General features: G+C 41.1%; 1 protein-coding gene across 1 annotated transcript in view; it reads right to left on the bottom strand.

Moving 5' to 3' along the window:
- TBC1D22B (TBC1 domain family member 22B) overlaps positions 1–12,525 on the bottom strand; it is a 75,869-nt gene that overhangs the window by 50,640 nt on the left and 12,704 nt on the right. Inside the window, exon 2 of the mRNA XM_025990845.2 lies at positions 10,211–10,267. Within this exon, the coding sequence (XP_025846630.1) occupies positions 10,211–10,267 (57 nt within the window). The remainder of the gene's footprint in view (positions 1–10,210; positions 10,268–12,525) is intronic.

The following is a 12,525-nucleotide window of genomic DNA, read 5'->3' as shown; positions in this document are numbered from 1 at the left end:
CTCTCTATAAGCTTTCTTCTACCCTGATAACTGGCACCTCCTTCACCTGGGAAACAGAGTAGCTGCGTGGAGCCGGGCCTGCCCCCTACCTCCTCTCAACTCCACTCTGGACACTAGCATAAGCAAGGAATAAACCTTTGTTTTGTCAATCCACTGAGACTCCAGAGTTAATCTCTTATGGCAACATAACCTAAACTATTCCTTAGAGTAGAACATAAACCACAGGCAGAACCAGAGAGAATTTTAGGTAGTCTGTATGCAGCATTAAACACTGAGTTCCAGAATGAATGTGTTGTTCCTTCTTCGTTCAGTTAAAGTCCTTCTGCTAGCCTAGAGGAGACAGTCTCAGTTCGGTGCTGCTCAGTCTTTAAGACTATTTTTTAACAAAGAGAGACTAGACTCAGGATCAACACATTTGCAAGCAACATCAGCTGGCTTAGAATTTTATTAATAAGATTGTTCTGTTTTTCACTGTGTTTATTTTTAAGGTTACTTTCTATTTTTGGCAAATGATAATTGGCTTTCTACTTCTAATTTATAGAAGTGATAAGGTTTACTTTAAAATGTGGGATCCCTGGGTGGCGCAGCGGTTTGGCGCCTGCCTTTGGCCCAGGGCGCGATCCTGGAGACCCGGGATCGAGTCCCACGTCGGGCTCCCGGTGTGTGGAGCCTGCTTCTCCCTCTGCCTGTGTCTCTGCTTCTCTCTCTCTCACTGTGTGCCTATCATAAATAAATAAAATTAAAAAAAATAAAAAATAAAATAAAATAAAATAAAATATAAATCTGGGGGCAGCCCCGGTGGCTCAGCGGTTTAGCACCGCCTTCAGCCCAGGGCATGGTCCTGGAGACCAGGGATCAAGTCCCACGTCCGGCTCCCTGCGAGGAGCCTGCGTCTCCCTCTGCCTGTGTCTCTGCCTCTCTCTCTCTCCTTCTCTCTATCTCTGTGTCTCTATGAATAGATAAATAAAATCTTTTAAAAAATAATAAAATAAAATATAAATCTGGGGCACCTTGCTGGCTCAGTCAGTAGAGTGTGTGACTCTTGATCTCAGGATTGTGAGTTCAAGCCCCACGTTAGGTATAGCAATTATTTAAAAATAAAATCCTTAAAGAAATAAAAATATAAATCTAATTGAGTTTTTAAGAAAGTTTATTTGGGGGCACCTGAGTGGCTCAGTGGTTGAGCACCTGCCTTTGGCTAAGGTCGTGATCCTGGGGTCCTAGGATCAAGTCCCACCATTGGGCTCCCCACAGAGAGCCTGCTTCTCTCTCTGTCTCTGCCTCTCTCTGTACCTCTCATGAAAAAAATAAGTAAAATCTTTAAAAAAATAAAAAAGTTAATTTTTTAAAACGCATTTGGTAAAATAATAGTGCAGACTTTGGCAACAAAACAAAACAACCTATAAAGATGGTACATGACTAAAGCTTGGGAAATACCAGATTAACACACTGAGTAAAAAAAACAAAAAACAAAAAACAAAACAAAACAAAAAAACCATTGAGTAAAGAGAGCCTAGTTCTTTAAAAAAAAAAAAAGATTTATTTTTATTTATTTATGATAGACACAGAGAGAGAGAGAGAGAGAGGCAGAGACACAGGCAGAGATAGAAGCAGGCTCCATGCAGGGAGCCCGATGTGGGACTCCATCCCGGGACTCCAGGATCGCGCCCTGGGCCAAAGGCAGGCGCGAAACCGCTGAGCCACCCAGGGATCCCCAAGAGAGCCTAGTTCTAAGAGTCATGTAGACCATTCCTACTTTACTGACCTTTTCCTCTTTATGTCTCCTCATCAATGCCTGCGGCTCTTATTCTGGATCCAGGGAACTATGTGGTTGGGACATTTCTTCTTCTTTTAAAAGATGTATTTATTTTAGAAAAAGAAAGAAAGCATGCATGTGCACATGTGGGAGGGGCAGAGGGAGAGAGACTCTTAAGCAGATTCCACGCTAACCCAGAGCCCTACTCGGGGCTCCATTTCACAGCCCTGATATCAGGACCTAAAAGCAAGAGCTGAATGCTGGTTGCGACATTTCTAACTCAGTCTCATCTCGAACCTCAAACCTTATATAAATTTACACCTGAGGCCTGGAATGCACTGGAGTAAAGACAACTTTAAATGCCCGTTTCCTCCAGCAATGTCCAATGACTCTAGAGGAGAAACAAGGCTCTGCCAGAAGAGCAGAAGTTCCCCCATTTCTAGGAGCTGTTTCTTCCTCTTGGGCAGAGGTAAGAGGTAAGGTAACCATTCTCATTTCCCAAGAGGAGTCCAATGCTGATTCCAAAAGATAATTGTTATTAACATTGATGAAGACAGTCTGATAATTCATTCACCAGAATGTCCCTACTATTAGCATCAGAAAAGGAGTTAAGATTTTACTGAGACATTACTTTCAAACACTGGTCTCAAGGAGAGTAAAGGAAGAAAAGATGTCACACAAAACACAGGAGAGGAAACTAGATTTCAAGATGTAGCAATTCAAATGTGATGGAAACAAAATACCATGTTCCACCAGCTAAGTTGACAAAGATCTAAAGAGTGTTCTCTTCAGTGCTAACCAGGGTGCACTGGGGCCGTCTAATACTGCAGGTGAGGGTGTGTACTGTACAGCCTTCTGGAAAACAAGGTGGCAACATACATACCATATAAAACTGTTCATTGGGATGCCTGGGTGGCTCAGTGGTTGAGTGTCTGCCTTTGGCCCAGGGTGTGATCCCCGGGTCCTGGGATTGAGTCCCACATTGGGCTCCCTGCATGAAGCCTGCTTCTCCTCCCTTTGCCTATGTCTCTGACTCTCTGTCTCTCATAAATAAATAGATAGATAGATAGATAGATAGATAGATAGACAGATAGATAACTGTTCATAATCTCTGACCCTAACAAAATAACCAGAGGGTCAAAGAGGATCTAAGGCAGTTTATCATGGTGTTTCTTATTTTTGTTAAAAACTGAAAACAACATAAACATCCAGAAATTGGAAATGATGAAATAAATTACAGTTCAGCCATCACACAAAATGCTATAATGCCACTGAAAAGCACATTTTACAGGCTACTTAATATCACTAGAAAATGATCTCAATAAAGTGAGAACTGGAACCAAAAGATATATTTTTATAATCTTGGTATTAAAAAAAAGTTTATGCATAGAAAAGATCAGGAAGAAAATACATCAAAATGTTAACAGTGCTTATCACTAGGCTATGGAATTATAGGTAGTATTTGATTTCATTTTTTTATTTCATTTTTATAGGTCTCTGAATTATTCGTGTTTTCTACAGTGAGCATATTATTTTTATTAATCAGTGGGTAAGGTTGTTGGCTTTCAGCAGTCCCCAAAGTAAGATTACTTCTAAACTTACTGAATGAACAATCAGAAATGAACAAGAGCTCAAATTAAAGAAAATAAAACTGGGGCATGTTAAATTTTAACAATAAAACTGTGAATATCTGCTATCAAAAATCTATTAATGAGCCAGAAAAGACAAATTACTCCTCTGTGGACCTGGTGAGGCTGCATGTTCTGGATGCCCACTATGCTCACTGCTCCTTTGCTGAGGGGGGTGTAGGACCCACTGCCTGCAGTACACACCTCAGAAGGCCCATTGTCAAGAACAAGTAGGCAGATGTATAAGAATGATGTCACCAATAAAATTCTGCATAAGGGTCCATGGTCACAGTTATTGTTGTTTTCCTTTTTGGAAGCTATGTGACCTCAAACTTGAATATGATGAACTCAACACAGTGATATGAAGTGCTTTGGGTTAATGAAGGTTAACTACTGTTTTTTCTGGTTGATGTTTCCTAAATACTCTCTCTTTTTAAATTTTATTTATTTTTTAGAGAGAGAGAGCATGCACATGTGCCTGGGCGGGGCGGGGGGTGGGGATAGGTTGGGGGAGAGGCAGAGAGAAGCTCAAGCAGACTCCCTACTGAGTACAGAGCCAGCCACAGGGCTTGATCCCACAACCCTGAGATCATGACCTGAGCTGAAATCAAGAGTCCAACGCTTAACCGACTGAACCACCCAGGTGCCCCCCCTCCTTTTTAAGTAGGCTCCATGGCCAATGTAGGGCTTGAATTCATGACCCTGAGATCAAGAGTCACATGCTCTACTTACTGACTGAGCCAACCAGGCGCCCGTCCTAAATACTCTCTCGATATTTTGAGGATTTTTTTTCTTTTAAAGATTTTATTTATTTATTCATGAGAGACACACAGAGAGAGGCAGAGACACAGGCAGAGGGAGAAGCAGGCTCCCTGCCGGGAGCCCGATGTGAGACTCAATCCCAGAACTCCAGGATCACTTCCTGAGCCGAAGGCAGACGCTTAACCATTGAGTCACCCAGGCGTCCCTATTTTGAGGATTTTTAAAATAAGTCATTAAGTTAAGAAGCTGAGTTTTAACTCTGGTGAAAGAACTGGTTGAATGGATGGTGAATTAACATCGGATGAAGCACATGCATGCCCAGGACTGGACTAAAATACTATACCAAGAGATGGGCTATGCTGAGAGTCCAGCCCCCCACCCCTTAAGATTTTATTTATTTATTCATGAGAAACACAAACAGAGAGGAGAGAGAGGGAGGAGAGATAGAGAGAGGCAGAGACACAGGCAGAGGGAGAAACAGGCTCCATGTGGGGAGCCTGACATGGGACTTGATCCTGGGTCTCCAGGATCACGCCCTGGGCTGAAGACGGCGCTAAACCGCTGAGCCACCAAGGCTGCCCAAGAGTCCAGCTCTAATAGACACTGAGCTTTCTATACAAATGAAAAAAGTGAATCATCTGGGTACATAAGGGCTTGTACATAAGGGCTTGTTATATTTTTCTTTATATCTTTTTATGCATTTCAAGTATTTCACTATATTTTTTGAAGCAGATGAAGATTCAGTGTAAGTCAATACTTAAGATTAAGAATTGGAATTTCCTCAGATAAAGATTTTTGCAAATAGAAATTGGAAGGACATATTCCAACACACTAAAAAGCAAAGAAGGGAGGAAAAGCTGTCATTCCCTGTGGACAGAAAAACAGGAGATCCAAAGAAGACCATTTTGAGGCTGCTAGAAATCATTTTAAGAATACCTATTCCATAAAACCCCAAACTCAATCAACCAGTTAAAAAACTCAGCTTTGGGGCAGCCTGGGTGGCTCAGCAGTTTAGCGGTGCCTTCAGCCCAGGGCGTGATCCTGGAGACTGGGATCGAGTCCCACGTCAGGCTCCCTGCATGGAGCCTGCTTCTCCCTCTGCCTGTGTCTCTGCCTCTCTCTCTCTCTCTCTCTCTAGGTCTCTCATGAATAAATAAATAAAATCTTAAAAAAAAAAAAACAAAACACAGCTCTGTCCTCAGGAAAGAGGCCTTCATGAAGAAAGGGATTGGTACCACCTAGAGGGATAGGATTCTGAGGACAGAAAATTGGTGAGAACCACTCACAGAACAAAAGAGGCATGTCAGAGTGAAAAGGTACTTGTGGGTTGCCACCGAGAAAAAGCAGAAAATCTATAGACCAGCAATAACGCTGGGAAAGTTTAAAGCTGAAGCATTTCCATGTTTATTAATCCTATTCACTCCAGAGGGGATAATATACATTTATACATACATGTGTAAGTTAACATGTATTGGTTACTTATAGGGTGCCAGGTTCTGTGCTGATATATACACCCATTTCTGATTAATGCTCATTCCTAAGGCTATGAGATAGTATTATAACAATGATTATTATTTCCATTTGCAGATAAGGAAACTGAGGATTACTGAGGTTATGAGCAGGTAGCAAAGTCTGGGCTCAAATCTAAGTCTACCTGATCTGAGAGCCTACATACACTCTTTTTAACTAATCTACCTAGCAAAAGAGGTCTAATAAGATCTATGGCTTGGGAGGAGGAGTTGCTAAGCAAACTGAGCACATAACACCACAGCTTTAATTTCCCCAAGAGTGCACAGCTGAGAGCCCCAACACTTTCACCTTGTAGCAATCACTTCCTGTCTATGCAGAACAGGTTGTGTATGTCGGTGGCCAGAATGGGAAGAAGCCACATCCAGGAATATGGTCCTTGGAAGAAAAGTCTCTCTCTTCCCTTTTGACATCAGAAGTCATCATAAAAAAACCAATCCAGGTAATCCTAGCTGGGGGTATCTCTGGTTTATAGGCTGCCTCATTTTAACATGGTCCCAACTAATTTATAACCAATCTAAAGCACCCTAACACAGTGTGGCTTGAAGTTTACCCAAGATTGTTTAGACAGATCTATATCAAACTTACAACCGAGCTGGCTTCTCACGGATACCTTCATCATGCCTCCTTACAACTGAATGCCAAATTATTGTTTAAAAAGCACTTTTGAGGGCACCTGGTTGACTCAGTCAGTGGAGCATCTGACTCTTGATCTCAGGGTTGTAAGCTCAAGTGCCATGTTGGGTGTAGACATTACACAAAAATAAAATCTAAAAAAAAAAAATTAAAAATTAAAAGCACTTTCGCAGAGACCTCATTTAATCATCACAACAGGGCAGCCCTGGTGGCTCAGCAGTTTAGTGCCTGCCTTTGGCACGGGGTGTGATCCTGGAGACCCCGGATCGAGTCCCATGTCGGGCTCCCTGTGCATGGGGCCTGCTCTCCCTCTGCCTGTGTCTCTCCCTCTCTCTCTTTCTCTCTGTGTCTCTCATGAATAAATAAATAAAATTAAAATAAAATCATCACAACTCTGACATGAGTCTTATTATTTCTATTTTATGGATGAGGAAACTAAGGCTCAGAGAGGTCAAGTAATTCGCCCAAGATCATAGAACTAGAAAGTGAAAAAAGAGAGATTCAAGTAGTGCACATGACCCTAAAACTCACAAAAACGTAATAAATGGCATATCTGAGAGAAACTTAGTTGTTTGGTAAATGGTAACTTGTTAAATGGGAACACAAACCCCAAAGGATATGTTGAATAAGAGCAGCTCTGGGTTCTACTGGTTAGGAAACAATGGTTCAACCACTCTGTAATTTGATGGATACTACACTGTTTTACTGATAGGGCTGCTCACTTAACAGAAACAGCACATTCATATATTTAGAAAAATAATATTTGACACTGGTAAGGGGTGTGAAGCAAGTGAGGGTATTCAGTAACGTTAAAATAAACCCAGTCATCTTGATAACTAGTGTGGCTTCCTGTGAATTAGCTTTGTAACTGGAAACTAGGACCTATCATACTCTGGTATCAATTCAGAAAACAAAAAATTTAAAAGCTTGTCATACCATCGAGTGACCAATGGGGCCACTCTGCAGTAGGACTAGTTTTATCTGAGCTGTAAATATTATTACAGGCAATATTATCACTAATGGTAATAATTTGGCAAATTGAAGTTACTATATACAGAGAGGGAACGGTGTACTCTGCTCATGCAGTTTAGATGATTAAAGACCCTGTGTAAAGGCTTCTGCTGTGATGGGGATTAACCATACAGTAATTAATGGCAGTTTGAAGGGGAACGGTAATCATGTAGCGGAGAAAGTAATAAAAATGTCCCAACAAAGGTATTAAAATAAGGGCAATAAATGTTTTATAGTAACAATCTGGAATGGTAAAATGGTCCGGTGCAGACCCGAGATGTTGTCTCATGTTGCAGAGTACTAATAACAGACCACCATGTGCATGGAAAGGGGAAACAATTTATTCAGTGACAATTATATTCCTCCCAAATCGCAGAGCTAAGTGATTACTTCTACTGAGAGTATGATCACAACTCTGCTGAATGGTCAGTGAAAATACTTGTGCTTTTATGTAACTAATAAGTAGGAAAACAAAAGTGTTGAAAATGTGTCTTGGCAGCTTGGAATACGGCAATATTCCTCAAGACCTGCCCTCAAACACAATCAGGGAAAACTCACTCAGTAACTGATGCAGACAAGGTGTGGTGACTCTGACACAAACATAAAAAGGACAGCACACTCTGCTGCCTTATGTATGAGCGGACGGACTGATTTCTAGGTTAGCCATGTATTTATCAAAGGCCATTATAAAATATGTCAGAATGGATCTACTACCAATCAACAAATCCTTGCTGTGAACAGAACTGGCTACAAGGCACAGAAGACTCCACTATGATGCTTAAATTAAAAAGACCATGATGTCAAGGCACCAGGCAGGGGTTTCTTCTGCAGGTCTCTTGGCTATCCCCTCTAGTTACAAGGTAGCTTCTACAGCTTCCAGCATCTCATTTCCACATTACCACATTCAAAAGCAGGAAACTTGGGAGGAGACACAAAGAGGCTCTCTTCACAAAATGATCTCTCTGGTGAAACAAGAAAATCTTTCCAAGTACCCTCCTTCAGAAGACTTTCTTTTGCATCTCACTGGCCAGACTCAATGCGATAAGCCCATAGTAGGCCACTGGGATGACCAAGAAGTTTTTATAAAAGGCTGAAACTAATATGGATGCCTGCTCTAAGTACATTTCACCTACTCAGTAGCTAAATAAAATTATGGCTCTTGGGCAAGAGGAAGCAGGCGGCAGGGAAAAATGTTGAGTAGTGCCTGCTCCCCTGGCCAATTGACCAGATAGTCTATCACTGGTAAAATGAGAAAACAGGATTCATTCTATTTAATGGAAATGTCACAGAGAACATATTCCTCCGCTAAGAAGAGCAAGGTAGAAGCTAAGAAGCACTGAAGTAAAGCCCATGATTTCACTCCTTCATTCCATAAATGTTTACTTAATGCCTACTGGTTGTCACATGCTGTTCCAGGTGCTAAGCGCATAGTGGTGAATAAAACAAAGTCCCTGCCCTCAAAGAACTTATACTCTAGTGGTTTCTGATTTAAAAACTGCATTACAGAAAAGAACAGCAGTCACGCCTCCATAGTAATTCAGAAGACTGTATCTTGCCACATACTGGCCAAATTGCAAAACAATGAGTAGAGGGGCACCTGGGTGGCTCAGTCAGTTAAGTATCTGCCTCCAGCTCAGGTCATGATTCCAGGATCCTGGGATTGAGCCCCACATTGGGCTCCCTGCTCAGCCTCTCCCTCGGCCTCTCCCCACCCAGTCGTGTTCTCTCTCTCTCTCTCTCTCAAATAAATAAATAAAATCTTTAAAAAAAAAATTCTATCAAAGAATTACAGAAAGTTCACCACAAAATCAGCTAACTGGGCAGCCCGGGTGGCTCAGCAGTTTGGTGCCACCTTCAGTCCAGGGTGTGATCCTGGGGACCTGGGATCGGGTCCCACATCGGGCTTCCTACATGGAGCCTACTTCTCCCTCTGCCTGTGTCTCTGCCTCTCTCTCTCTCTCTGTCTCTCATAAATAAATAAATAAAATCTTAAAAAAAATCCGCTAATTATTTTCAAATATTAAAATACTGATAATGTACATCTGACAGAGCATTTCTGTAGGTATTCAAAATACTTTAATATACATTATCTTTACTCCTCCTTGACTGTGAAGGGAGAAGGGGTAGAAATTATTATACAGGTCCCAGAAGGATGAGAACCTAAGTCTTTACCTCTCAAATCATTCAGCTTTCACTACAAACTACAGCTTTCTTAGAAGTAAGTCTCTAAAATTAGCATGTCCAGAGGTAGAGGCCAAAGTTCTTAGAAAATCTGAAAAGACAACCCATCTCCTCATTTAAGTCATTGTGGCTGAATGATGGCCCATGAGAGAAAGGAGTGGTAAAGTGATAATTAGGCGTATGAATATACACCCACCCATCTTAGATTTACCAAGGTTTCTATTGTATTTGAAAATAATTTATTAGAATTTTAACCTCCAAGGAGCTTTTTTAACTCTACTGTATGGCTGGGTGTCAGAGAAAAAGAGGACCTGAAGAATGCCAGCCCTACAATTATATTCTGTTTGCCTTAGTTCTCATAACATAAGTGAGGAAAAGGTGGCAGACCTCTATATATATTCAGAAGCAATGAACCCCAGAAACCAGAAGAAAGTCATCAATCATCCAATCTGGGGACCATATTTAATCAACACCAAACCCTGCATATACCAGCTTCCAATGTAGGAAAACAAAATCTCTGATGTGAGTTAACTTCCCACTTAGTAACAGACTCTTTAGAGGTAAGAAGATTGCTTATCTTCTGATCAAAAACAGAGCAAGGGACAAGGTAGAAAAGATCAAAGAGGAAACTGTCATTTCAACAAAGTAGGGAAAAGTTTAGAAATTTTAGAAGAGGTACATGCATGAATTCAAAAATATCGTGACTTACTTTTTGGTGAGCCGAGGGTCTAGAGGAGGGTGTTGTGCTCCATACACAGGCTGGATGCTGAAAGCAAGAAAAAAGAAAGAAGCAAGCTATCAGGAGTGATAAACATGTTGAGTAAGTACCATCTGCATCGGGGATCCTCGGGTGGCTCAGCGGTTTAGGGCCTGCCTTCCACTTAGGGTATGATCCCAGGGTCCCGGGATCAAGTCCCGCATCAGGCTCCCTGCATGGAGCCTGCTTCTCCCTCTGCCTGTGTCTCTGCCTCTCTTTCTCTCTGTGTCTCTCATGAATAAATAAAATTAAAAAAAAAAAAGTACCATCTGCATCATAAAATTGGAAGGGACTTTGAGAAACAGGTTACCTCCAAGAACAACTACATCCAAGCCAAAGGACAGCAACTTGCTCTTTAAAAATAAAAAAGTCTCAGGCAGCCCGGGTGGCTCAGCGCCACCTTCAGCCCAGGGCCTGATCCTGGAGACCCGGGATTGAGTCCCATGTCGGGCTCCCTGCGTGGAGCCTGCTTCTCCCTCTGCCTGTGTCTCTGCCTCTCTCTCTCTCTCTCACTCATGAGTAAATAAAAAAAAAAAAATCTTAAAAAAAATAAAAAAGTTTCTCTTTAAAAAAAAGCTGGGGTGGGGGGGGGCAGTGCCTGGGTGGCTTAGTCGGTAAAGCAGTAAGGCGTGACACTCTTGATCTCAGGATCATGAATTCGAGCCCCACGTTGGGTGCACAGATTGCTTAAATATAAAAACTTTAAAAAATAATAAGTAAAGAAATAAAGCCTCTGAAGATGTTCATCTTCCACTGGGGCTTCAGTGCCTTACACACCTACTTGTCTGTTGGAAGTCCTATCAGTAAAGAAGACAGTATGGAAAGATAACAGGCTTTGGCGCTAGAGAGAGCATAGTTTCTGGCATTCATCACCTCTGTAAACTTGCACTAAATTACTTGACTACTACGAACCCATTTTCTCAACTGTAAAATGGGAGCATCACCAACTCCTAAAGAATCACTTGGAAGATAGTGAAACGACACTAGACATCAAGGGAAGGATGACCCAGGTGACTCTTACTCTGAGCTGGTGCAGGTATAAAGTCCTAAAACCCACTTCGAAAAAGTGTGGCCATATCCAGGAAGAACGAAATACACCTGCCCTAAGGCCAAGTATTTTCATTCTCAAATCTATATCTTAAGAGAAATACATAGATATGTGTATCAGGAGGCATATATAAAACTATTTATAGCATTATAGGTATTGTTAGCCAGAAACTAGAAATAACCCAAGTGTCCAACAGAAAATAAACTATAATATGCTCATATAATAGATTATAGGGCAACATAAACATACGAAGTATGGCTATAGGTAATATACGCATGAATCTTCCAAATGTCATGTTGAGCAAAACAAGCAAAAAAATAAGAGTAAATACTGTATGATTCTACTTAAATGCACTTCAAAAACTGGCAAAAAGCATTTATATCATTTAGGGATGCATCCATCGTAGTAACATCACAAAGCAAAGAGTAATAACATAAAAGGATATAGTTATTTTTGAGAGAAGGAGAGAAGTGTGATTGAGAACAGGCACAAGGGGGCTTCTGGGGTGCTCACCTCATGATTATTCGTCAAGTTATGATATCTCACAGCTGTTTCATGTAATAGGTCACAATAAAAAAAAGTGACCAGAGAATAACTACATATCCAGACAAACTGTTGTTCAAATACAAAGGTGACAGAAAAACATGTTGCAACATGTAAGAAGTCAGGAAATACGATTTCCTTGACTCTTTCCTGAAGAAACTACTAGAAGAAAAACTTCAATGAACAATGAGCTAAATGGAGAAACTATAGCAAAAGAACTGGTGCAGGGCATTTAATGGGTTTAGTCTGAAGACTAACTCTTAAATTTGAGGCTTTATGGTTAGAGAAGGAAATGTGAAAACTATGTAATTGGCAAAGGTTAAAATGGGACAGAGGACAGAATGAATAAGTATGCTGATTTCCTCATCTTTCGTTGACAAGGCTCAAAAGATGCTTAAAGCTGATAGCTGAAGGGAGGTGGGTGGGGGGACATGGTAACTGGGTGATGGGCATAGAGGAGGACACTTGAAGTAATGAGCACTTGGGTGTTCTGTGCAACTGATGAATCACTGAATTCTACCTCTAAAACAATACACTATGTTAATTAAATTGAATTTAAATTTTAAAAAATGTAAGCCAATAGCTCAAGTAACAGAAGTATGAGTATGTTTTAGGATATAAGGCAAAACTGAAAAAATAATGTAATTGACTAACAGCAGATGAGGAAAGGACAGGA

The sequence above is a fragment of the Vulpes vulpes genome, chromosome 1, assembly GCF_048418805.1.
Source record: "Vulpes vulpes isolate BD-2025 chromosome 1, VulVul3, whole genome shotgun sequence".
Classification (NCBI taxonomy): domain Eukaryota; kingdom Metazoa; phylum Chordata; class Mammalia; order Carnivora; family Canidae; genus Vulpes; species Vulpes vulpes.
The sequence above is the reverse complement of the archived record's forward strand: the minus strand, read 5'-3'. Positions and strand labels throughout refer to the sequence as shown.